Below are 26736 nucleotides of genomic sequence, written 5' to 3' on the forward strand. Positions count from 1 at the left end.
CACTCATCAAATTGATTAGGTACTTCCCAATGAGACTGAGACGTGAAACTCCTCATAAATGTATCTTATAATGGCTTCAATATGAACGAATTCCGAAATGTGAGGAATGTGCTATGGGAAATTTTTCATGGGCGAAAAACTTCCTTAGCAAAGCAGAAAACGGTTCATTTACTCACTCATCACATTTATTTGCTAGTTCCCAATAAGATAATGACTTGAAGCTGTGCATAAAGGTACCTTATAATGACTTGAGTGTGAAAACGGACGGTAATGTGAGGAATGTGCTATGGGAAATTTTTCATGGGAAATTTAAGGAATGTGCTGTGGAATTTTCTATGAACGAAAAATTATTCTTTCTCAGAGATCGGTTCATTTACTCACTCACCATTGATTAGGTGCTTCCAAATGAGATAGAGAATTGAAACTCTGCATAATGGTACCTACCTTACTTAATGAATTGTGTAAGTTAAAGGTTCCAAATGTAAGGAATGTACTAGGGGAATTTTTATGGTCGAAGAACTGTTCATAGCCATTAGGTACTTCTTAATGAGATAAAGTTGCGAAACTCTCCATGAAAGTACCTATAACGGCTTGAGAATGAAATTTGAGGAATTTGCTATGGAAAATTTTTCATTGGCAATAATAAATAAAATAAACTGTCCTTAAATCAGAAATCGGAAACGATTCCGTTATTGAACACATCATGTGTATAGTGATAGTGTTGTCAATCGTCCGAGTGGTCGAGTTGGTGCCCTCCTCGCTGGTCTATTGGCTACCACGTGCACCTTTGGTGTATGGGGTCCTGGGTTCGATTCTCGGTGGAGAATCCTTTGGAATCTTAACTCTCCTCGATGTTTCTGTGTTCGTGTCCCTGTCGTTCTACGTTAATAGAAAAACGAGCTTAGGTCACTGAGAAAAATCCGTTATCCGGTCAGTGGTATAGTGTACAAATATACGGGACCCTTACGTTTACTACTGAAATCAATACTTAACATACGTAATCCATATGCTACGTACGTACTGTCCTCTTTCCTCTTAGATGTTACACAATGTCGTTGCAGGATGTCTGACATCTAATTCTTCATCCCCCTTCATCGTTTCAACTTTCCACGTCAACCGGAAGCACCCCACTAATTTTTGTCAGTTCATGTAGTTTTATATACAGTTAGGATATGTTGGTAGCAAATATAATTAAGATTAAAAGTTATTTGAAAGGTGTATATCATTGGAAAGAAAACCCGAGACAGTATGAAACTGCGCAACATGCGCGTCTTGTAATGAACTCCGTAATTTCGCAATGCGGAAAGGTAGAGAACAACTAAGTATATTAAAACACCAGCTATGTCTAGTGATGTAGCAGCGAGGATTCAGCATCAGGGTTTTGGGCCCTGTTGATTCTCTTCGTATTTAGGTAATGGAAAATGAGATATTAGGGATCGTGATTATTTAGTTCGGGTAAATGAAATTCGTTTGGACATAACTCTTTGACAGATATTAAATAGAATAAATCCTCCCGCTGTTCTAGTAGCTAGCATGTGCGCCTTTCTTTTACAGAGTCTTTGGTTCGATTCCCGGTGGGAGAGCCCTTGTGCATGTTGCATGTGACACATTATGACTCCTTTAAAAATGTACAATTTTAAATTTAAATCCAGCAATATGCCACAATTGAGAATACTAATATACGACACTGACATGGTGAACTACAAAAAGAAGTGAAATATGAACAAAAACGCATCCAGAGGCGCAAAAAGTACAGCCAAGTTCGTCAGCCTCAAAAAGTGTTGAGATGAGGATGGATGAGCCAAATTCCTTGGAAACTGCATCTGAAAAGAACACTGGAACTTGGCGCGAGGTGTTAAGGAAAATGATTTTAAGGAACCTTAGGGATAGTGGTGGTGGGCGTGATGGGTTTGGGACCACCACCAACCTTAGGAATATCAACTTTGCTAAGACGCTAAGGCACATATACAGTATACACAGTAAGATTGGTGGTTCGAAATCCAGACAAGGAAAACTTATATTCCTCCACGAAGTGTCAAGGTAAATGATGTCAACGAGAGTTAGGGATGGTGTTTGTAAGCGTGGTGGATTTGTTAGTCACCACTAGCATTAGGACTGAAATGCCCCGGCCGTGAAACTAGGAACAGACATCTTAATGTATTCGAATATGTTAGACACCTCCCGCCAAGTTCCAGTGTTCGTTTCAGATGCAGTGGCCAAGGAACTTGGCTGTACTTTTTGCACCTCTGGTGTTTTTGTTCACATATATATATATATATATATATATATATATATATATATATATATATATATATATATATATATATATATATATATATATATATATATACAAGGATTTAAGTCAATTATTGGTCATTTGCAATTTGTGATGCATTATCGACCAGGAAAAACATTATCTTCCGTTTATTAGTGAGTGTGCAATGACAATGTGTTTTAAGATATATATTTAATAACTTTTTGTCTGTTTTAAGGGCTTATGTCGGGATATTCTGAACTTTGTTTTGGCTCATTTGGAAAAACAATCTTTTGACTTAAGCCCTTTTGACCGTGCACCAGAGATTTTACAGTTGAAAAATGTGGAATGTCAAGTAGCAAAAGTTTGAACATTTTCTTAAAACTCTAGTTTCTCTTTGACTTTAACCGAGGATTGAATGCAGCAGATGCATCGAAAACAGTTTGCAGTGTTCATGGGCCATTTCTGAAAGTGCGGTGAGGAAATACGGATAATTATATTTTTCTCGTTTCAAGGACAACCTATTTGATTTACCTGATGTTCGACGGTTAGGAGAATAAAAATAGAGGAAAGTGTTGATTTGTGTTACTGTACGAGAATAAACGCAAAACAAAGTTTTGTTTTAAATTGCTGTTCGAGAATAGGAACAGGCAGAATTTCTCATTGAGTTGTTGTAGAAGAATAAAAACGAAAGTTTTGATTTGTGTTGCTGTACGAAATATAAAGTCTTTCAGTTTAATGTCGCTTTTAGTCTAAGGAAGACGATGATTAGACCTAAGGCATGTCAATGATGACGGAAGAATAGGTGAAATGAGATTGTGGAGGGAAATGGGATAACCCTGGAGAAATTCACGGATATGAGTTGTCCACCACAAACTTACTTGGGCAGAGATCGAACAAAGGACTCAATGCTCCAGAGGTAAGCCCTTTACCGCTGAGCCATAGTGCCCCCTTTGTATTGCTGCACGAGAATAAAAACAAATATATATATATATATATATATATATATATATATATATATATATATATATATATATATAATATATATATATATATATATATATTTGTTTTGCTATAGGTGAATAAGAACAGAGAAAAGTTTTGATTTGTGTTGCTATACAAGAAGTAAAGCGGATAAGAGGTTTGATTTGTATCGTTGTATAAGAATAAAAACAGAGGAAAGAATTGATTTGAGTTGCTGTAGAAGAATAAAAACAGAGGAAAGTTTTCATTTGAGTTGTTCGAGAATATAAATAGCAAAAAGTGTTAATTTGTATTGTGGTAGAGAATGTGTTGAAGTGCGGGAACACAGATTTTTGATTTGTATTGTTTTACGAGAATGCAACCAGAGAAAAGTTGTAATTATATTTTATTTGAAGTTTGGTAACAAAGTAAATGAATACATTTTAAAATCATTTTCGAATTTGGTGTAGCACATACATACACGTACACAAATTACTTACAAATACAAACACAGATGCAAGCATACATAATACACAAAACATTCAGCTGCAAAACTATGAAGAAGAGTGTTACTTAGAAATCTATGGACACATTTCAATGGAAAATTGTTTGAACATTTAACAAGTAAAACTGAAGATGCAAATATTTGAAAATATTTGTTACGTAAACATATATAATTTTATTACAAACATTTCAACAGAATTCTTTGATAATATTACTTACAAAATCATTTCGCTCACTCAGGTAGAGCGTTCCTCTACATTAAAGGGAAAATGTAAGCATAAAAATTTTCCAAAATTTTTCAAAATTTTCAACATTCAAAAATTTTTCAAAATTTTTTTGAACATTATTTATACCATTTTGCAGAATTACACGATTTAATAGTATTTATTCTTTATGTCTCGTAAGTCTTTCTCACAAACTCTTGTCAACGTCACCATGCGTATCTCCTTTGAAAGAGAAGTAAGCAATGCAAAGCTTTTCAACATGAAAGTACAATTTTCATGATTCCATAATTTCATCATTGGCATTTTCTTTTTCAATACATGAAAAGGTTTCAACTCAGGTAGATTGCGTGATTCTATGTCAGTGAATTTGAAACTTAATTGCTGGTACTCTGAAAGTTAGGGGACCGCACCCATTCTTAACTATAAAAATATGTGAACATGCTAAGCTAGTAAAAAATGAAACAGATTTCCATCCTATTTTGAAAGTTGAACACACCAGTATCCTTGCTTTTAGTTATAGAAATGTTCGATAATTTAATTTAAAAATTCATTTCGTGTTATTGAAATGAAAATTGAACAGGTTTACAATAATTGTCAAAGCTCTCGGCTATAGTTAGTAGCGTTTCTACGGAGTAAACTACAGAGCCTCGAGCCTCTTTCAAGACTATTAAAAAGCAAAAAGGAAAAGTGAAAGAATACACATGGTGGAGAAGTAAAAATATTTGGGATAAAAATAAAAACATCATTTACAAAGTTTTACTATAAACGAAGTAAAACCTAAAGAGGAAACTAAGATAACACTTATACAAGAATTAGGACACTGTATGTGTTCGTAATTTCTTACATGTAGTATAATTATGTCGTATAGAATTGCTTCACGGATAGTTCCCGTAGCTCTCACATCTGAATAGAAAATAATCTTGGATGAGTCTAAAAGTCCATAGAGATACAAATTTCCCCTTTTAAATTTCAGTCTTGGAGCCATGGTCGCCTACAGGACAGGGCAGGGGGGCAGTTGCTTTACTTTGGATTTTCGAAAGGTGTTCAGTTTTTTAAGCCACATATCACAACATGTAGGCTAATATTTACGTACTGACACACTTCAGTATTTATGTTAATACATATACACACACACTATAGATTTTAAAGAATTATGCAACGTGCGTAAATAATTGTTCTTTTACATAGAGTAATACTGTATGTGCGTCAAAGTGTGTGTATGAGCGATTTCTCTTATGTGTTGGTCCCTCTACCTTCCACAGTTTGGAAAGAATTCTGTGGGCGTTTTTGCTTGGAGCATAAAATTTCTCTTCCATTCCATACATTCAATAAGCTATGTTTGTCTGTAAATCACTAACAAAATGTCAGTATTAAACATGTATTCACTATAGCACTTATAGTAAACGACAGATATACGCGAACACATTTACACAGGCACATTACACTCTAGTGATCTTTTCGTCTCAATAACGATATTGTGTTTATAAATTGTTAGCTTTTCTTCTGTAGAACTACAGTTCCTGAGATCTGTAAAGCGAAGCGTTTTTATCTTACATCCTTGGTTTATGTGTCGTAGGTTACTCAGTCCAAAAAGAGTTCTCTGTACGGAAACAGTTTGAATACTCGGTTGGAAAGATCCCTGAACAGCACACCAAATGCTTCTTCTGGAAGATGCTTGTATGTTTTAAAGGCTTCTTCCCAGTTGTCATTTAGGAAATTATTCATGGCGTCACCTGAAAACGAAACAAAAATTTTATTCTCATTACAATAAGGTTGGTGAATTAAATATTGCCTAACTTTTGTGTTAACGATAAAAATGTATTTAAAAAAAGAAAATAAAAACATTGAAGAGATAGTGCTATTAAGTATGAATTATTAAAGAAGAAAATAGAAAATAAGAGAACGAGTTAAGAGTAATGGTGTAGTGCTACCAAACGGATTAAAGAAGAAAAATAGAAAATTAATCAAGGATGTGGTGCTAACAAATAAAAAAATAATAATAATTAAAGATGAAAATTTAAGGAAATCAAGAGTGTAGTACTAATAAATAAAAATAAATTAAAGAAAACGAAATAAAATCAATCAGGGAAGGGCAACAAATAGAAATATATTAAAAGAGAAAATACCAAAGTATACGATTGAGACTGTAGCATTACTAAAAATAAATCAAAGATGAAAATTTCAGGAAATCAAGAGCGTACTACTAACAAATGAAAACGAATTATTGGAAATTGAATAAAACTAATCAAGGAGTAGTGCTAACAAATAAATATAAATTAAAGTTGAAAATTTCAGGAAATCAAGTGCTAACAAATGAAAACGAATTATGTACGAAAAGAAATGAAATTAATCAAGGATGAAGACGAAAAACTTAAGAAAAAGGGTAGCGCTAAGAAACAAAAATAGAGATGAGAATTTAAGGAAATCGAGGGACATAAAATAAAAAGATATTAAAAGAGAAAATACCTAGATATAAGATCGACACTGTAATGTTAACAAAAAGAATCTATTTATTTTTACATGTTGCAAAGTAGAGAGTAAGAAATATTAAAATAATAATACGAATAATTTGAAAGTGATTTGTAAAATGCCTGCTAATAATTCTAAGTTGTAATTTTAAAAAATGTACTCCAATAAAAACATTACAGTTTTACCAGTTGTACACTAGTATTCAATGGCGCGTTGTGTTGTTTCTGATCGGGGAACAGGTCATGAATGGCAATATACCCTTGGGCATTGGCAAACCTTCTATTACTATGAAAGAGCAACATGGACGTAATCATGTCCGTCGGTTTTTTCGATGTTCTCCCATTTCCTCCCCCATTATCATTTTACGAATTCTGTCAAAATCATTCGTCTTCTTTAACCTAAATGATATATTCGTGGGACGTTAATTTGAAGATTTCAGATCATTTTATACATGCTCAGCCAATGGTGCCTTTTATCGATTTCCACTAACATCTGTAAGAATCTTTTTTCCCTTTCTGCCATTCTTTCTCACATACCGTTACAGTGTTCAAAGTTGATACTTTGTAATTTTGTCAAGTAATATTGTAACAGAGACAGAACTGAAAATTCCATGCTTTGTTCCGTTAAACATTTCCGCTGCTACCGTGCTTCTTAGGTCACTCTGAATTCCACTGGAAGTTCTAATACTTAGTTGCTTTCAATAAATGGTTTGCAATAAATGGTCTAATTATATTTTACAATCAAATTCAAGAGTTGAGTATAACTGCTGTTGTTGATTGAGTCGCTGCTTTTTTCAAGTTCCAGTTCCTACTTTGGTAAACAAAACCATTAATACTAATCAAAACATTCTCTTTTTTGTTCGTTTTTACATTTTTATTGTTTAACTACGTCATAATGATATTGCTAATGCATTTGAGTACCAGCTCTTGCATAATCGAATGTCTTTAACACAGTAGTTAGTTGGAAATCGTTTTGAGGCTATTTATGATGTCCACTATTAACATGAAATTCTTTTAATATCATTCAACTCTCAAACATTCTAAATTATTTTCTAGCAACAAAATAAACATGAGTAACACGGCAATTTATCATTTAGTAAATACTCAATTAATCGTTTCGCAATATTATATAATACACTGATTAGAACAAACAAAATGCACAATTTCCTCGCTAAAGTCACTTTATTTGTGTTTGCTCGAGTTTATTCAAAATTAAATATTCCTCTCCCCTTTCACCGGGCAACAATTTAATGTTGAAAGCCATTGCCTCTCTTCCATGCAGAGCCCTTGCATCCAAAAAAGTAACGAATTGACTTATTTACCTAGAAAATGAAGGTTTTAGACTTAGAAAAGAGCAAAAGGAAAGTAATAGGCTATTCCGCCTGCTTCACAGGAATGGTCACTGTAAGTTTTCCATATTAACATTGATCTTATTAAAAAGACCTTCGATTGGAAATTCATATATGTTTAAAAAGTTTCTTGGAGACTGATAATATTCATTTTCATATTAATATTGAAGGAAGAATCAAGTTGATAAGTTTTATATAATCTAAAGTTTATGCAATTTAGTCTAATACACTAACAAAAAGAAAGACAAACGAGAGAAAGAAAGCAAAAAGAAAGCAGGGGTGCCCACAAGGGGGGGGCTATGACGCAAACTGCGTCATTGAAATATTTGGGGGGGTTAAAAATCTATATAAATATGTTTGAGTTTGTGTAAAAATTAATTGAAAAGTTCTTTTTTTTTTCATGGAAGAACACCTACGGATAAACAATTGAGGGGGGGGGTGCGTCATGGACATGAGGGAGGGTGGGCACCACTGCAGAAAGGAACACAAGTTAAAGAAAACAAAAAGAAATAAGAAAAGAAAAGTATAACGTTTGCAAGGCTCTTAGAAACTTTGGAGGTTGATAGAACAAAAGTGTTATGGCTCCTTATTACACATCCCTTTTCTACACCCCTTCAAGTCTTATTTGTTAAAATGACTCACAAACAACCAATGATATGAATTTTTTTAGAAAGTGGTTGTTGTTTTCAAGACCTTTCATAAAGTGCAGAAATTTCAATAGCCGATAACTATAACAATATAAATTTCCTTATTAGAGAAAAGCCTGAAGACGGTTAATAGTTTGTTTAATGGCATGTTGTAGACACTGTTTGAATAATTTTCTAATTTTTTCTGTTCTTAATTGAGTAATTTATTCACTCAGTTATTCCAGCCAAGTTCTATCAATTTTTGACAGGTCGTTGAACATTTATGTGATCTGCCGTTGTAAGCGTGATATGAAACACACTTTGTGTTTCCGGTTCCTGCCGTTTCTTTTGACTTACTCTCGCTAATTATCGGGAATACAGGTCCGAGTCTATCGTTCTACTGGTGGCTGCAGTTCGTGATGTACAATGCACTTCCAATCCCACAAAAAACGCTCAGTATAACTTTTCTGTACCTCAGCGTGGTCTTTACCACAAACTGTAAAGCTTCTCCCCGCTTTGACCACATTTTTTTCCCGCACATTTTTGCTATCACCTGTTATCAACCGATTCAGTAATGGCTCGAGGTCATTACATTTCAGTTAAAATTTGCAGATAGAAATTCCATCCAGCAAATGCTTTTGAGTCAGATCATGTGACACTCAAATGTCGAGCTTTTTTTTTTTCTAGTCAGCTTTCTCCAAATGTTTTAAAACTATTTGTTGATTGGTATTTAGGTTATTGGAGATGTCATGAGCACTTACACGCCGGTCTTGTTCGACTTTTTCTATATTGTCATCAGCTTTTGGTGTGATTGGTTGACCTCTGAGCGGAGCATCTTGGACACCAAAATTTCCAGAAGGAAATCGACTGAACCATTTGTTGCTTTTAGTCACGTATCTTACTCATAAACACAACAAATTTCTTCACGGGCTTGCGCAGAATTTTTGCTTTTATGAAAATAAAATTTGTAAAATGTAGCGCAGTTTTGTGGACAGTTCACTCATCTTCATGGTGGAATACCTTACGTCTGAGTACAAGAATTCCAACACGTTTTGCACAACTACAGTACTAGTTTTAACTGTCTGCTGCCCAAAGAAAATTAGACCTCACCTGTCGTGACACATATCCTGAGGTGTGGGACACTAACGCTTTCTCTTGTGCAGAAGATTTATTACCTTTTAGACTTTCTGATAGTTACTATGAATTACTGGATTTTCTTGTGGAGCTATTGTTGTATTATTTACCTGGCGTTAATGGGCAAAGGCGTTATTAAAAAGTGGGATATGAGTTGTTTTCTATATCACTTTACAGGGTTTCCAGAATATAAGATCGGTAAAATTCAGTAGTCAGTCCATTTCTAGGTTTGTTTAATTATTAGATAGAATTGTTGAAGTGATTATTGAAAGTAAGAAAGGAAATGTTACAAATATTGCCAGAAACGTTGCAAAAATTCGGTCCGCTACTGGAAAAACTACAATGTAGAGCAGGGTTCGCAAGAAGAATTCATGGGTTTCGCGAACCCAAATTAAAAAGATTTTTAAAAAATTAATTAAAAAATAAAGGCGGAAAAACGTAAAGATTATTTGTAATTTCTTAGTTCGATACACATTTTTTATTTTAATTAGAGTAAAAGGGAAATTAAAGTTATGAAAAACTTCATATTGAAATACAAGGGACATACCAATACAACAATACAATACCACTCAAAATTAAGGCTGCACAAATAAGGTTATAAGCAATAAGCAGCAGTAATCATAAGTCCTATAACAAATTGAAATTACTTATGGTGGTCGTTGGTAAGAAGATTGAGAAACTCTAATGTAAAGTATTGAAATTTATAGAATTGATTTCATAATTACATATTCAATGCACAACGGCTTTGAAATAAGTACACGACTGATTTTACAAAAATTTGATTAGGTTCAACTTATCTTTGTTGTTGTCGAAAAATTCATGCACACGCCACAAATTTTACCTCAAACAACACTCTATGCATCTGATATCACTTATGAACAATGAAATTAATACTCAAACTTCCTGTCTGCCCAATATTTATCAGACGCGTAATACTTACTAGCTTCATATTTAGGTAAAATATCCCTAACTCCCTTAAAAAAAAAAAAAAAATACAATGGACAAAGATAGGCAAGGGGACGCGTCCGGACGGCGTGCCGTAACGCGTCCCGCTACTTTTTCATATCCACTTTTACATCTGGTGACTCCATTAACGAATTCATGCAAGATAGTTGCTCTAGATGTTACCAGAAATACTTTTTTTTTCTTTCTTTAAATCACTTTTCTTCCTGAATTATCATATTGAATAACAGGCGGACGGACTAACATAACAAGTTTGCGTGATTCTAATTATAATATTTAAAAAATGAACATACATAAGAAGAAAGCAAATTAAAAATCTCCCAAGAAATACAAACACTGGCATGCGAAAACAAATGGAAGGTTGTATCAAGCTTTCCTCAAACGTGACGGGCTAAATGGTCGAAGCGCTAATAGTAGATAACCCTCTACGTAACCAGCAAATATTACTTTAAGAATTAGCGGATTGTTTGCAAATGAATATATTTGTCTAAATAAACCGTTCCCTATACTCAATGTGCACATGTAACATTCAAATTCAACCAACATGAAAGCGTTTTTATTCTCTAAAATATATTCACGTAACACCCGGTAAATCGTATTACGCAGACGGAATTTTGCACGTTATGCAAATTATGTTTGTATTGTTGTAAGAATATTATGTAAATTTATTTTCCTTGGACATGTCCTACATATAGAGGTGCAAACTTAACACTTATACATGTCAAAACAACACTCTCAGAGAACAGAGAAACAAATATGCTGTAAGAAGAAAGAATAGCCATTAAGAAATCGTTTGAATTTACTTTCCTTTTGCTGTTTTACCCTTCTGCCTAATATACCAAACAGATACCGTAAAAGACGACCTATTTATAAAAAAGCAAGCACAAACTGAAACAAAAAGTGTTAAATATTATGTATCTAAAAATTTGTTTCCAATAGTCGCTGTTAACAATTGAACCTATTGCTAGTAAAATGGCTCCTTGTAAAAGCAATAACTCTGAAGAAATAGAAATGAAAAACAAAACGCTTGTACTCCCCAACAAGCAATGAATGAAAACTGCTATTGCTTAAATTTTCAATCATCATAATAGTGCATATTCTACCCAGGAACTTTGGCGTGGGAAAACCGGCTCGACACAAAAGACACCAAATCTGTCACCAATCAACTTAGAGACCCTAAAAAATATAAATCCGACACTAATAAGGTCAGTTTCAATTATTTTTACATGTCACCATTCCCCCTTAGGAGTACTAATGAGGACTGAATTTGAATTTAAACGACATCGGAAGTGTTACTGATCTTCTCAGCGAACCCGAAAACTATGGATTCGACACTAATATTGGCCATTTTCGATCATTATATATATATATATATATATATATATATATATATATATATATATATATATATATATATATATATATATACCTCCCTTCCCCTAAGTGGCACCGTCAAAGTGAAATGATAAAACCCATCCCAGGCCTAAACCTTATCTATGTTGAAAATTTGATAGAGATTCGTTGGGTGGTTCAAGAGTTATTAAGTAACAAACATAGTCACTTACATTTATATATATATATGTAGATTATCCTATTGATTAGTGTATAGAAGCCATTCTATACTGTAAGTGAATTTATCATTCAGTATCATATATATCTGCCCATTATCAGGATTTGTCAGGTACGCACCCAGAATTTTTAGTTGGGAGGTGTGCAGTAATACAACGCACTATAGGCCTACTTATGCAGAATCGAACGAGTATTATTCTCGAGCCGAAAAAAAACAAACGGAAAGTAATAAAATTAGATTGCTTTTAACCGAAAATAAATAGTACAGATGATGAATAAGATTAAATCTTCAGTCTATATCAAGTATGTTAAGTTTGCTAAGTAAGTATAGGTTCATTATGAAAGTAAACAAAATATATGTTGAGTTATGAAGGTTTGGGGAAAGGTTCCGAACCCGGTGGACCCCCCGCGTGGGTGTTTCCCGGATATCCGTATCCATCACGGCCTCTTTGCCTTGTGACTTGTGGGTAATTTCGTACATGGTATATCCTGGAAGGGTTCATCACCGTTCTTAGTTTTTACGAAGTTTAGTTTACCAAATTTTACTTTTTTATTAACCCTGTTTGTACGTGTGAATATTCAGGCGGAAGACAAAAGAATTTCAAGAACTAACTGATAAATAATCATCAAATTTCACCAGGAAGTAGAGCGGTAAAAAGGATAAGAATGGAGTTCATTGACGAAGACGATATTCAATCCAGAAATTGTACGTATAAATCAACCATTCATGGTTTTAACGTTGACCACAATGGAGAAAAACGGTAACAGACAGGCAGAAGCGGATTTCTGCAATCGATTAAGTGCCCCCAAGAACGTATTAAATATCCACACTGACCTCTCTGCTAAAATTTAAGGTGTGGTAGAAATCCACTAAGCTTCCGGTTTCAATATTCAGTTAGAGCAAAAACGATAAAAGATAGCTTAGAAGCGATTTTGGTTCTGGAATCGACTTAGCGTTATAAGAATATGTGCCAAATTCTCCATTAACCCCTTATTGAAGCAGGAAATGACAGAAATAAATCATTTCCGGTTTTAATGTTCATTGCTATAGAGTAATAAAGGGAATAGATAACGAGAAGAGGTTTTCTGAAATCAGTTAAGCGTCCCAAAAATATATTGGGCCTTGTGTAGAGTCGTCCTGAAGTGTGATTAGTACCATACTAAAGAGTTCGACTAACATATTTTTCCTGCAGTAGTCAGCCCTTTAATATGACGCTAATCATAATTAAAAACGACTCTGCATGAAGCGGATTCCATCTCTACGCTAATCTCTCTACTAAAATAGGGAAATATCCTTCCTGTTTCAATATTAATTGAGGAAATATCACGTCATATGAATCAAACATTCACGTGATGTATACTACACATTGTACTTTTTTAAAACTACTACTGTACTGTTCATTCACTTACCACATCTCTAAGAAATGCTTGACATATTTTTCTTTCCGTTTCATTAGCGTTTGCATAAGTTCGTAAACCATCAGTCCTGTTTCAGGTTCTATGTTTGACTTATTCTTATTCACGTCATCTGCCGGCCACAGCCAGCTGGCTACAAGAGAAAACACCTTTCTTTTTCTTTTCTTTTTTTTTTTAAATTCTTCTTCGAGAAGAAGGGTGTTGGCACCAATCGGAAAACTGACAGAAAATTTTGAGTTTTTTTTTTTTTTTTTTTTACTAGGGTTACCATCTGTCCCAAATCGACAGGACACCCTGAATTTTAAAGAAACTTTTTAACGTGCCGAATTATGCCTAAGAGGGATGTATTATTTGGTGAGATGCCAAATTATCTAAAATAATTAACGAAATATGGAACAAAAAGTAATAGTGACATTTGTAAATTTCGACCCAAGAAGCGTACCTATGACGATCGAGATATCAGTATGGTTTTATCGATTAAAAATTTAGGTGTTGGCAGCAATGAAAACAAGGCTAATGACCTCTTTTGTTTGTAAAGGTTCGATGGTTCAAAACATCTGTTCAGCTAACATCTAACTGCCTGACGGTACGACTTTTCTGTTTAGTGTTATTTTCGTTTAAATTTTCAATGCAATTTTCAAATGATGAATAAATACATTTATTACTACTATTCTTAATAAATTGTTCCATGTATAAATTCGGGTCTATGAAAATACGGCGATCTGCACGTGCTCAAGAAATATCGTGTTATAGGCCCACCAAAAGGTGGCAGCCGTATTATTTTATGCATAAAAAAATTGATAATGCTTTCTTAACCATTTTGTTACTTACCTAATCTCTTATTGCCGTTAAACAAATTGGTAAAATGTGACCTGGATCCTTTGACGGATATGTCCCATTTCAACTCTTTCACTTCTAAATATTCCTCGCCTTCGTGCTTCACCAATCGTCCGTGCATATGAGCCACTGTTCTTACGTCAGCTAAAAGAAAACACAAAATTAAATACATCTTAATATTAAACTTTGTTGCCAGATGGTTGCAATGAACTAATAGTAGACCTTATAATTTAACAATGAAAAAATTAAAATGAGTTTGGTTATTGTGAAGAGTTCAATAATCTTCATTGTAGCTCAGCTCCATATGAAGCTGTGTATAAAGTTCAGTTACATTTCACATTATGTAACTACGATATATGAAATTACACTACAGTTCACATTTTGTAACTATGATATATAAAACTGAGCTACATTTCACATTGTGTAATTATTATATATGAAACTGAGCTACATTTCACATTTTGTAATTATGATATATCAAACTGAGCTACATTTCACATTGTGTAAATATGATATATGAAACTGAACTACATTTCACATTGTGTAAATATGATATATGAAGCTGAACTACATTTCACATTGTGTAAATATGATATATGAAGCTGAACTACATTTCAAATTGTGTAAATATGATATATGAAACTGAACTACATTTCACATTGTGTAAATATGATATATGAAACTGAACTACATTTCACATTGTGTAACAACGATATATGAAATTGAGCTACATTTCACATTGTGTAAATATGATATATGAAGCTGAACTACATTTCACATTGTGTAAATATGATATATGAAACTGAACTACATTTCACATTGTGTAAATATGATATATGAAACTGAACTACATTTCACATTGTGTAACAACGATATATGAAATTGAGCTACATTTCACATTGTGTAAATATGATATATGAAGCTGAACTACATTTCACATTGTGTAAATATGATATATGAAACTAAACTACATTTCACATTGTGTAAATATGATATATGAAACTGAACTACATTTCACATTGTGTAACAACGATATATGAAATTGAGCTACATTTCACATTGTGTAAATATGATATATGAAACTGAGCTACATTTCACATTGTATAAATGTGATATATGAAGCTGAGCTACATTTCATATTGTGTAACTATGATATATGAAACAGAGTTACATTTCGCATTGTGTAACTATGATAGACTTCCAGCCTATACAGGTATAATATTGAAACCAGACGTAATAGATCTATTGCTTCCGGTCTCAATAGAAGAATAAGAGTGCAGATGGAAACGATCCTTGAGATGCTGAATACATATTCGGTATTCGGCATTCCAAACCCTAAGCAGTATGCATTACTGTGGAGCTTAAAGGCCACAATTGCAGCACAATCAAATAGCTGTAACGAAAGTTGTAGTTGAATTTCTTCGGTCGGCCTAGGGCAGCAACAATTGGGAGCGGAATGGCAGGCCATCCCTTTTTTTTTTTCACGTGAGGTTTATCAACATCAGCCAAAACGTACATGCACCAGCGCCCTACACATTTACGAAGAGGAAGTTAATGAGAAGTGGGATCATCCAAGATCGATTATTGCTCACTTATATGGAGCGGGGAACATTTATCTGATCATAATACGTTCCCGTGTTCCCACTGTTCATTCTATGACTAAAGAAGATATCCTGCATTATCTGAGTATCCAGACTCCGGATGCTAGCAGAAATGTCACTGACCTAAATTTTATACATAAGGTAGTCAATGGAAACTTAAGGTCTGAAGCTTTAAGGTCTACTTCAAGAATTATCCCTACTTCAGAATTATCCCTTGGAGTTTCGATTCCGACTGCACCCTAGACGTTAGTCACACATCTGAATTTAATCAAGTTCTGGTGAAAGAACACTTTTTGGAGAAAGTACTGGAGCATCTATGAAAGTACTGAGGTAATTCTTGAAAAGTTAAAAGGTATGTCATTACCTGTTGAAAATATTCAATGACAAGGTTACGACAATGGCAGCAATATGAAAGAAAAAAAAAGTAGTGTTCTGAAAAGGATTTTGGATGTTAATCCTCGTGCATTCTATGATCCATGTTGCAAGCCTATTCCAAACCTCGTTGTCAATGACGCAGCTGAGTTTTGTCAAGTATATATGATAGTTTGGAAGAAATATCTGAGTATACCTCTCTTACAGGCTCTAGTGGTATTATAACAAAGGCAGAAGCACTTGGGGTACTTAAAAACCTCTTAGACTTCAAGGTTATAGTTGCTTTTGTCACATGGCACAACATTTTGTTTGAAGTCAATTTTGGAAGTAACATATTACAAGAAAAGGATTTGTTTCTCCAAAGAGCAGTTAGTCGCCTCAAAAGAACAGAACAGTATTTAATCAGTGCTATGGAATTCGAGAGAACTCTGGTTGACGCTTGTGAAGTAGCAGAAGAAGTTGGAATAGAACCATTTTTTGAGAAAGAGAAGGTCCCATTCGAAATAAGAAGACAATGTGTGACTATGAATTAATAGATGAATCTGCAATTGTAGCTGACCAAGCGGAAAATGTGAAGATCCATTTTAATTTGCTGTTTTAGAGTCGCCTATGAATGCAGTCGAAGAAAGATTTTCCCAGTGAAATGACGTATGTATTATCTTCGGATTTTTGTACAAAATTCATTATCTGAAAAACAAAAACGCAGCAGAGATGAAAGTGTTGTGTGAAAACGTAGAAAAGGCCTTAATAGCTGAAAATAAAGAAGAAGGTGTGAAGGAATGTGATATTGACGCTTTAGGACTTGTTCTGAGCTCAGAGGAATTTGTCATCATCTTAAACTCAGTATCAACCCGTCAGGTTCTAAGCTAATTTACCACAAGGCTAATTTACCGTCAGGTTCTAAGCTAATTCATTTGAAAATGAATTTCCTAACTATATGTAGCTATTCGTGTTTTGCTCACATTGCCAGTGTCCATGTCTAGTGCAGCACGATTTTCTTTTTCAAATTAAAATTTATTAAAACATATCTTGGTTCCATAATGTGCCAGGAAAGACTAGTAGGTCTAACCACAATTTCTATTGAAAGTGAGTTAGCAAGACAAATAGACCTACAGTTCTAGTAAAAGAGTTTGCAAGTATGAAAGCAAGGAAAGTAGTGTTAAGATTATAAATGCTGTTGCTCAATTTGTCTCAAACAGTGAATGAGAGACTTATGGAAATATTAAAATGTACTATCCCAACATCACGTACTTTATGTTGTTTTTTACACTGGTGCAAACAGAACTGATTTTTCTATGATATTTGTTGAATGTAGATAAAGCTACTCCAATCAAAAATTATATGTAAGCAGTGGTGTATTTAGGGGGGAGGGGCTTCCGGGCTTAAGCCCTCTCCGAAATCTTACTTACTATAGTAAACTATATGAAATATCTTGCAGAATTTTCACATTTTCAGGCAAAGCCCCCCCCCCCCCCGAAAGTTAGCAAAGCCCCCTCCGAAACAAAATCGTAAATACGCCACTGTATGTAAGTATAAACTTTCTATTACTGGTTTAGACTAAGTATTAACGTACAAATTGTTCAAAACACAAAACTGTGTTAGTATACCTCTTAACTTTTGGTTTCCTTAGACAGGCAAAGTTAATTTTTGGATATATTGTAGTCACTAATTACGTTTTCTATGGAATCTTTTTACAAAGAATTACAACCATCTTCTGTTTTATATTTACAATGGACATCGACATGGTTTACATTACAATAAAACTTTTATTTACTGTTGCCCTGTAGTTATATTAGTAAACTTTCATTCCAAATGCCATAATAAAAATGTTTTGCCAAATGTTCCAAATGCCAAATGTTTTAAAAATTATTGGCTTATAGATTACTTATCAATACCATAGAGAGACGTATTGAGAGTAAGTTTTATTTTATTTAGTGCCTAAATAAATAGTAATAATGTGATGATGTGGTGAAAATGTCAGGGGTGACAAGGCTTCACTTTGGTTTGGGTTTGGGGGAGAAGGAGATTGTGAGGGAGCAGACGTTTTTCGCCTACGGTATAAAATATCCTAGAGCCACCCCTGTCTTCGGCTATTGCATTACGTGTATGCCCTTTTATTCTCCTATCCTGGATTAGGATACTTTAGCGTTTCAATCTTTAAAAAGTATTCTTTTTTGTAAGCTTAGAATAAGCTTTGATTAATTGATTGGCTAGGGAAAGGCGTTAATAAGAACGTCAGCGAAAGTGTTTTTTTTGTTTTCATGACAGTGCAAGTACTACTAAAGCTAAAAACTAGGAAGAAAGGCTAAAATAATAAACGTATGTTAAAATGTGAAGAGAATCTTATCCAATGAACAGTTTATAAAATACATTTCAGTTACAAAAAAACAAAAGCTCAAAGTAAAATTATACAAATTACGAGATAAATTACAAGGAGTGAGGTGAGTCATAAGTCTTGGAATATTTCCACAAACCAAACGGTAGGCACGTGTATACACCGTGATCGAAGGCCAAACTGAACCAAGAACTAGAATGGCTAGTGGACTATTTAACACTGATGCCGCCACTTCGTCCGTGTATTCACTAAGTTTTTAGTGGCAGTGATGATGAGTGTCCAACAACGTCTGATATATATGAGCTGTTATTGTATGAGTATAGCAATCCAAAACATTTCTCACGCAAAAGGATAAGATCCTGTCAGCCATAGCAGAGCAACTCGTTGATTTCAGAAGTTTCGTGCAGTTTGCTAAAATGTCGAAGATGTGCCAAGATCTGACAGCCCCGCGCTCCCGAGCAACAGATTCTGAGGTCGTATGATATGCTATTGAGGAAAATCCATTCACCAGCATACGACGATTGTCAAATTAACTCGGCATGTTCCAGTCAGCTTTAGTGCGTCACCTTCACCACCTCAGGAAGGCCATCAGAAGCTGTCGCATTGTGCCACATGAGCTGACTCCAGCTCAGTCCTAGAGGAGAGTGCGTGTGTGCCGACAACTGCTGCAAAGCCCACATGATATGCTTTTCCTGAAATCATTTGTCACATGCGGGGAAGATTGGGTGCTTTCTTTTTAAAATCTGAATATGAAAAAAACATGACTGAGCAAAGGTCAGATTCCAGAACCGGTCGTCAAATATGGCCGATTCGAACACAGTCATGCTCTGTGTATGGTGGAACTATGATGGAGTAATTCACTTCGAGTTCGTTCCTAATGGTCGTATCGTCAATGTCGATCTTTATTATAAACATTTGAAGCGGATGTATGTTGCAGTACATCAAAAAATATCCGAATTGGTGAACCAAAAATGTGCTCTACTGCAACAAAACGCAAGACAACTTGAAAAACGTAATAAAAAATTCAGATACTTGATGGCATCAACGTGACACCACACCTTCTCTCGCGACTACTACGCAGAGATGACCGTTTTGTTAATGGAGTTTATTTGAGATCAGACTCACTATCTTCAACAGAACTCCAGTTCACTAATTTTAAGAAAACTCACTGCAGCTCAAATACACGCTCTCAATCCACAATGAGGCTCTTGCTATTTAAATATTGTGCTCAGTAGCCTCACTTGGACTTCGACTCTCACAATCGACTAATAGGTCTCGTGTATGCATAAATCTTTTAGCTTACACGAGTGCATTGAGGTTGCAAGTTTGAACATTTTAACACAAAGTATCTTTATTTCATTCACTTGGTTTCAATCTGCTTGCCAGTGACAGCGCACACACGTTTGTGAAAAAGCTACAATGATAGGAACACAGCACGGAATGCTACTATGCAACATCATGCCTTACTGCTATATTAGCTTTCTCGTTTCCCTATATATGCTGAGATGATCTGATATCCAATCTGCTGACACAACTCTATTTTGGAACTCGCTGTAAACAAGCAATCAGCGTAACGAAAGCAAAAAGCTGTTAATTCAGCAATAAATACTGAACAGGGATAACATGCTAAAAAGGGTATGCTTAACTGCTGTTAATTCAGTAATAAACACTGAACAGAAATAACATGCTAAAAAGAGCATGCTTAACTGCTGTTAATTCAGTAATAAACACTGAACAGAAATAACATGCTAAAAAGAGCATGCTTAACTGCTGTAAATTCAGTAATAAACACTGAACAGAGATAACATGCTAAAAAGGGCATGCTTAACTGCTGTTAATTCAGTAATAAACACTGAACAGAGATAACATACTAAAAAGGACATGCTTAACTGCTGTTAATTCAGTAATAAATACTGAACAGAGATAACATGCTAAGAAAAGGACATGCTTAACTGCTGTTAATTCAGTAATAAACACTGAACAGAGATAACATGCTAAAAAGGGCATGCTTAACTGCTGTTAATTCAGTAATAAACACTGAACAGAGATAACATACTAAAAAGGACATGCTTAACTGCTGTTAATTCAGTAATAAATACTGAACAGAGATAACATGCTAAAAAAAGGACATGCTTAACTGCTGTTAATTCAGTAATAAACACTGAACAGAGATAACATGCTAAAAAGGGCATGCTTAACTGCTGTTAATTCAGTAATAAACACTGAACAGAGATAACATACTAAAAAGGACATGCTTAACTGCTGTTAATTCAGTAATAAATACTGAACAGAGATAACATGCTAAAAAAAGGACATGCTTAACTGCTGTTAATTCAGTAATAAACACTGAACAGAGATAACATACTAAAAAGGACATGCTTAACTGCTGTTAATTCAGTAATAAATACTGAACAGAGATAACATGCTAAAAAAAGGACATGCTTAACTGCTGTTAATTCAGTAATAAACACTGAACAGAGATAACATGCTAAAAAGGGCATGCTTAACTGCTGTTAATTCAGTAATAAACACTGAACAGAGATAACATGCTAAAAAGGGCATGCTTAACTGCTGTTAATTCAGTAATAAACACTGAACAGAGATAACATGCTAAAAAGGGCATGCTTAACTGCTGTTAATTCAGTAATAAACACTGAAGATACGTATTAAAATCGGATAATTTTCCCGAAGGCTATCTAGGAACAGAAAGGCATGCTCACAAATTCATATCGAAACGAATGGTGGAAGGTAGTTTAAGTTTACATCAATATAAGATTTTATTACATATAATTTCTTGTATATCATGAAATAGTCAGACAGTGCTTGCGATTAAATTGTATTGAAGCATGTAAAAATATACAGGTATATTTTTAAAAAGTAGGGAACGAAGAAGTCACAATACTGAGGTCCATTATACAATGATTGCATAACGAATCGAGAATCGCATTATCTTACATCAAGACAAAAAAAGAAAATGTGGGGCTGGACCGTAACAAATAAAAAAAATCAATTTTTTAGGCAAAGAATCTTGTAGTCATGATTTAATAACTATAAGGACTTAATAATGAAAAATTAAGACATACTTACTGAAGTTCAATTCAGATTCTCCATTGCCAGAAATTGGTAACAAGAGAATCTTTCCGCCCATATCATATGAACCAACAAACCTCATAAACGGGGTTCTCATGTCCATTTCCAAGTATAAGTTATCAAAATCCGTCCTGAAAATGTAAATAGTATTAAACGTCGTCAGAGTTTTAAAGAAATTATCTTTATAAAGATATGTTAAGGTTCACAGGTAATAACATAAATGCTTTATATTTAATATTTAACGCATAATTTATATTTCCACACTGTTAAAAATAATTTCTTAAATTTGAGAAACTTAGCCGGGAATCGATCCCGGGACCGCTTGCACCGAACCTCAAACAAATAAAAGCTCAAACAAATTTAAGATGCCGATGACATTGTATGGGCTGAGGAAACATGGTAAAGCAGGTTAGATTCAAGCAATAGATTCGATCAAACATGGCCAGCAAGCAATTCCAGTTTTGTCTGCAAGCGTTTCAGTAGATCCGTAATTTATAGTTATACGTAAAATGTGAATATCGCACAATACGGTGTGCAGATTGTATAATAATTTCAGTGCGTTAATGTCCCTGTTAAGAGGGCATTCACTATACACCATACAGACTCAACTATTCACCCTACAGTAACCACGTCCTCCGGCCATGAACAAGAAAAATCTCAAGATACGCTTTTTCGCCACAATACTGAGGTCTCCATTATACAATGATTGCATAACGAATCGAGGATTCTCCATTCAGAATATTTACAATCCGCACTATAAAAAAATATTTCTTAAATTTGAGAAATCGTTTCTTATCTGTGCACCGAGACAATACTTTCCTAGAATTGAGATTAAGCAATTTCTCATACATTTAAAAAGCAACAGTGTGGTGTCACGTTCCGTTTTATACAACTTCCTTTACTTTTCTGCATTTATCATGAATGAGAATTTTAAACTCTTATTTCTAAGAAAAGATCTTCTCGGTGCACAGTTAAGAAACAGTTTCCCAGATTTAAGAAAGTATTTTTAACAGTGTAATGCCGTGGTATGACTTTTGCTTAAACCGGTAATGCGACTACCTTGTAGATTAAATTTAATCAGTGTTTCTCTTTTGTTTTCTTTATGTTCAAATGTATCAGATAATAAACCATTACAGAAGTAAATTATAAATCTTACTTTCATTTGGGCAACTCTTATCTTAGACAATTTAAATCTAGATAAATCAAGAAATTCAACAAATATGTAAAGCAAAAATCACTGTAACTTCTTTTGTATTGTTACTGACAGAAGAGAGTTGCCTAACCTGGACCGGTATACACCAGAAATGAAACACGAAAGTACGAATATAATGACTGAAATAAGAAGTGCATTATATTAGCATTTATGATACATATTTATCTTAACCAAAAAGTTACGCAGTAACTTTGCAGAAAATACAACCAATAATATCGGTACATTTAAAGAAAGTAGTTTCTTAAGTTGGACCACGCGTTTCTTATGATGGATAATTTTCAAAATTAAATGAAATGCATGATGCATTGATATCAAGGCCAACTCAAGCTAAAGTAGCAATTTTGTAATTCATTTTCAGTACATTTTCTACATGATCCTCCTTAAGTTATCCCGGAGCTGAAAATAATTGGTAAAAGCCAAGTTTTCAGTATGTTTTTTATTATTTTTTTTTTTTTTTTGGCCAATTAGGATATTATTGTTTATTTCATGATATTTAGACAACGTTCAAAAAATTATTATGAAAATGATTCGCTTTAATAGATCGATCCAATCCAAGAAACACGCAAAGGTTCAGTCTATGCAAGTGGTACCTTGAGACTGAAAGACATGTTTTTAAACTTAACGTCACATTGAAATATTTAAGCACACACACTATGTTGTAGCTAAACAAATACAGTTGATGTTAATATACATTAAAATGTTGACACTTGACTGTTACTGATGCAAAATGACTTCCAGTGTCACAACAAAAATTATTATTAACTACAGATTCACTCGTCTTACTTCTACAGCATGCATATCACGAGGGACCTTCCTTTACTCTTCTGCACGCAATGTACTCGTCTCTTTTCAAAATATTAAGCGATCCAATCTAGAAGCCAGCAACTCTCCCCTAATTCAAGTTTCATTGATAACTCAATTATTTTCACCTAGCAATGGAAATAGTAAAAAAAAAATCGTTATATTTAAGATTTAAATACAAAAAAGTATAAGTGCTTACTTGACTTCCTGAATCCGGAATGTGCCAAGTCCATAAAGGGTTAAATTGGATAAAGTACATCTGAAATTGAACCCTCCTTCATTACCCTCCGTCATTTCCATTTTAGGTATAAACATTGGATCAATTGGAATAATGTTCAGCTTTGGAATACCTAGGACATAATTTTTAAAAAAGAAAATTTTTATATTGTTGGCACACGAAAGTAGAATATTATAGAATCTTAACTAAGCGTAACAATATTTTTATTGCTTTAGACATAAGTGAAAAAATTAAATAATTAAGGAGTCTTGAAATACACTACACATCAGAGATGAACACCTTCACTCATTTTGCTGTCATGAGGGCAGTCATCATCTTATCTCACCCTCGTTTCGGGATATGAGGGTGAGTGTGAGGAACTTGTTTCAGTGTGAGCGTCAGTGAGAGTGAGGACATGATTAATATTTGAGGATGAGGCGAGTGAGCACAAGTTTGAGGAAGCTGGGTGAGGGCGAGGACATGAATAATAATTAAAGTTGAGGACGAGTAAGGGTCACTGTGATTGAGTGTGGGTGAGGGCACCTATAATATTTAAGGAAGAAGGGGTGTGAGGGTGAGAGTATCTGAAGGAGAAGAAAATTGAATGTGAGGGAGTTGAGTGAGGGTGAGAGCATCTATAATATTTGAGGGTGAGGGCGAGTGAGTGTAAGTCTGAAGGAGTTGACTTGAGTTGATTTTGAGTTTAACGTCTCTTTCAATAGTGAGGCTATATGAGACGGGACCTACTGATTAAAGTGGAATCCGAACCATTTGAGCTCCTGCTGGGAACCGAACCCGGGTATCCCAAGCCAAAAGTGCGTACACTAACCGCTTAACTACGAAGGAGCTCGTGAGGAAGTTAAGTTAAGTGTCAGTGAGGGTTTAGAAAAATCTCTATTTCTGCTACGAATGGACGACTAGAGGCTTTCAACAAGAGGATACATAGTGCTCTGGATAGAGGATTAGAGTCACTTGCGTGTAGTTATGGGTTCGATTCCCAGCCAGTGCTTCTAAATTTATGGCATCGTGAGGCAAGCTAGAGAATAACGTGAATAAAGACGTGACGATCACTAGGTCCAGAAAACTCCTAATAAGCCTGTCGGAGCAGGGCGACGCGACATGTTGCCCACGTCGCTAGGTAGGACGTACGTAGTTGTGCTGGTCGCTAACAGATGTATGGGAGCAGGCTCAAGCTTACGAAGTATACACGTCTTCGACGCGGAAGATCCGGATTCGATTCCTGGTGGGAGCTCATGTGATAAGGACTCAACACTAAAATGTGGCGCCACATCTCTTACAGCTTCGATGCTGAAAGGGACGCTAAACTAAAATCTAACGAAATAATTATGGTCTTAGTATGAGAAACGATATATTCAAGTTAAATATCGTTAAATATTTTATTTAGACTATGAAATCTTGCTCCCCCGTTTTGCACCAGTATTTCCTACCAGTCGTGTCCTATTCTTGAAGTCGTGTCCTATAAGGAAGGCCTACGTCACATTTAATACTATATTTTGCATTCTTGTGGACGAGTGACTGATAGGCTTTTTTTTAAAAAAAAAAAAAAAAAAAAAAAAAGACCAGATCTTTAGCGTCAATTCATGATGGATGCTAGTCTCATATAGCATTAGGTTAACAATTAAATGCCAAATCAAAATACATACGAGTTTTATTATATGCACAACTTATAATTATCTTGGTTATATCCATAGATTAAGTTTTATTACTAATATCAATAATTAGTTTATGGGATATAAAACAGAGTTCAGAAAATAACATAAAAGCAGAGAAGCTTCAGGTAAAAATTTTCAAAATAATAATGTATTGGATAGCTTGCAGTTATGTTGATAGTATTTACTTACTTACTGGTCGGCGCTACAGCCCTTGAAGGGCCTTGGCCTCCCTAACCACTCTCCTCCACAGGAAAATTTCATCTAATTTTATTGCACTTAAAACTACAAAAATTAATTCATAATTTTCTGATACTGTTTTGTACAATCTATAGGGTGGTCCGAAAGTGAGCGTACCCTTAATGCGTAGAATTGAGAACTTGGCGCAGAATTCAGCTGTGTTACGACATAGATGATGATCATACCGATGTTTATGACTCTTAAGACTCTTAACACTTCAAGGTAACTGTGTACAGACACTCTACCATAACTAACATTACACTGTTGAAACTAAAGGGGGGTTACGCTCACTTCTGGACCATCCTGTGCTTTACACCAGTGTTTATATATAACCGGACATGAATGTATGTAATATATGAATGTAAGATTACCCTGGACACTGTTAATTTAGTAAAAGTATTTATAAGGTATCGTTTCAGCAAGTTTTTAAATAGAGCCTTTAATAAAATGTTTAATTACAACTGCATGTTAGTTTCAATTAAGAAAGCAAAAATATTCGTAACGTTTGTCCTACCTTTTATTAAATACGGCCTCAGAGATGTCACTGAGTCTCTAATACATTCATTTACGTTAGGGTCACTTCTATGACATAATTTGAAGTAATCGGCTGGAAAGTAAATTAAAAAGAAATATAGTTTTGTTACATGTATTGTGTAGATATTACCAGGTAAATGGGGGGGAAATATTAGCTTTAAATTAACACATAAAGGTCTATCAATAAAGTAAGTTTTCTCGAATATCATTCAAGTACAAATCAATTTCAGTGAACACAATCAATTTTGTGTCCCAGTAAAAAATCTCAAAGAAAGAAATCGCATAGAAGGTTGATCCATACCGCTTTGGCAATGTTATTATGTATGTAGGTATATCTGAATCACGAAACCGGCGCA

General features: G+C 34.5%; 2 protein-coding genes across 4 annotated transcripts in view; one reads left to right on the forward strand and one right to left on the reverse strand.

Moving 5' to 3' along the window:
- LOC145693526 (protein takeout-like) overlaps window positions 1-26736 on the forward strand; it is a 212333-nt gene that overhangs the window by 31885 nt on the left and 153712 nt on the right. The window lies entirely within an intron of this gene.
- Window positions 3611-26736, reverse strand: part of LOC145693525 (protein takeout-like) — a 43952-nt gene continuing 20826 nt past the window's right edge. For all 3 annotated transcript variants that reach the window (XM_081769592.1, XM_081769594.1, XM_081769595.1), the window contains 5 exons: window positions 26361-26453; window positions 23919-24069; window positions 21703-21836; window positions 14302-14451; window positions 3611-5678 (listed from right to left, as the gene is read on the reverse strand). In XM_081769592.1, the coding sequence (XP_081625718.1) occupies window positions 5527-5678; window positions 14302-14451; window positions 21703-21836; window positions 23919-24069; window positions 26361-26453 (680 nt within the window). In that variant the 3' untranslated portion in view covers window positions 3611-5526. The remainder of the gene's footprint in view (window positions 5679-14301; window positions 14452-21702; window positions 21837-23918; window positions 24070-26360; window positions 26454-26736) is intronic.

Source organism: Thermobia domestica, chromosome 8 (genome assembly GCF_964235325.1).
Source record: "Thermobia domestica chromosome 8, izTheDome1.hap1.1, whole genome shotgun sequence".
Classification (NCBI taxonomy): domain Eukaryota; kingdom Metazoa; phylum Arthropoda; class Insecta; order Zygentoma; family Lepismatidae; genus Thermobia; species Thermobia domestica.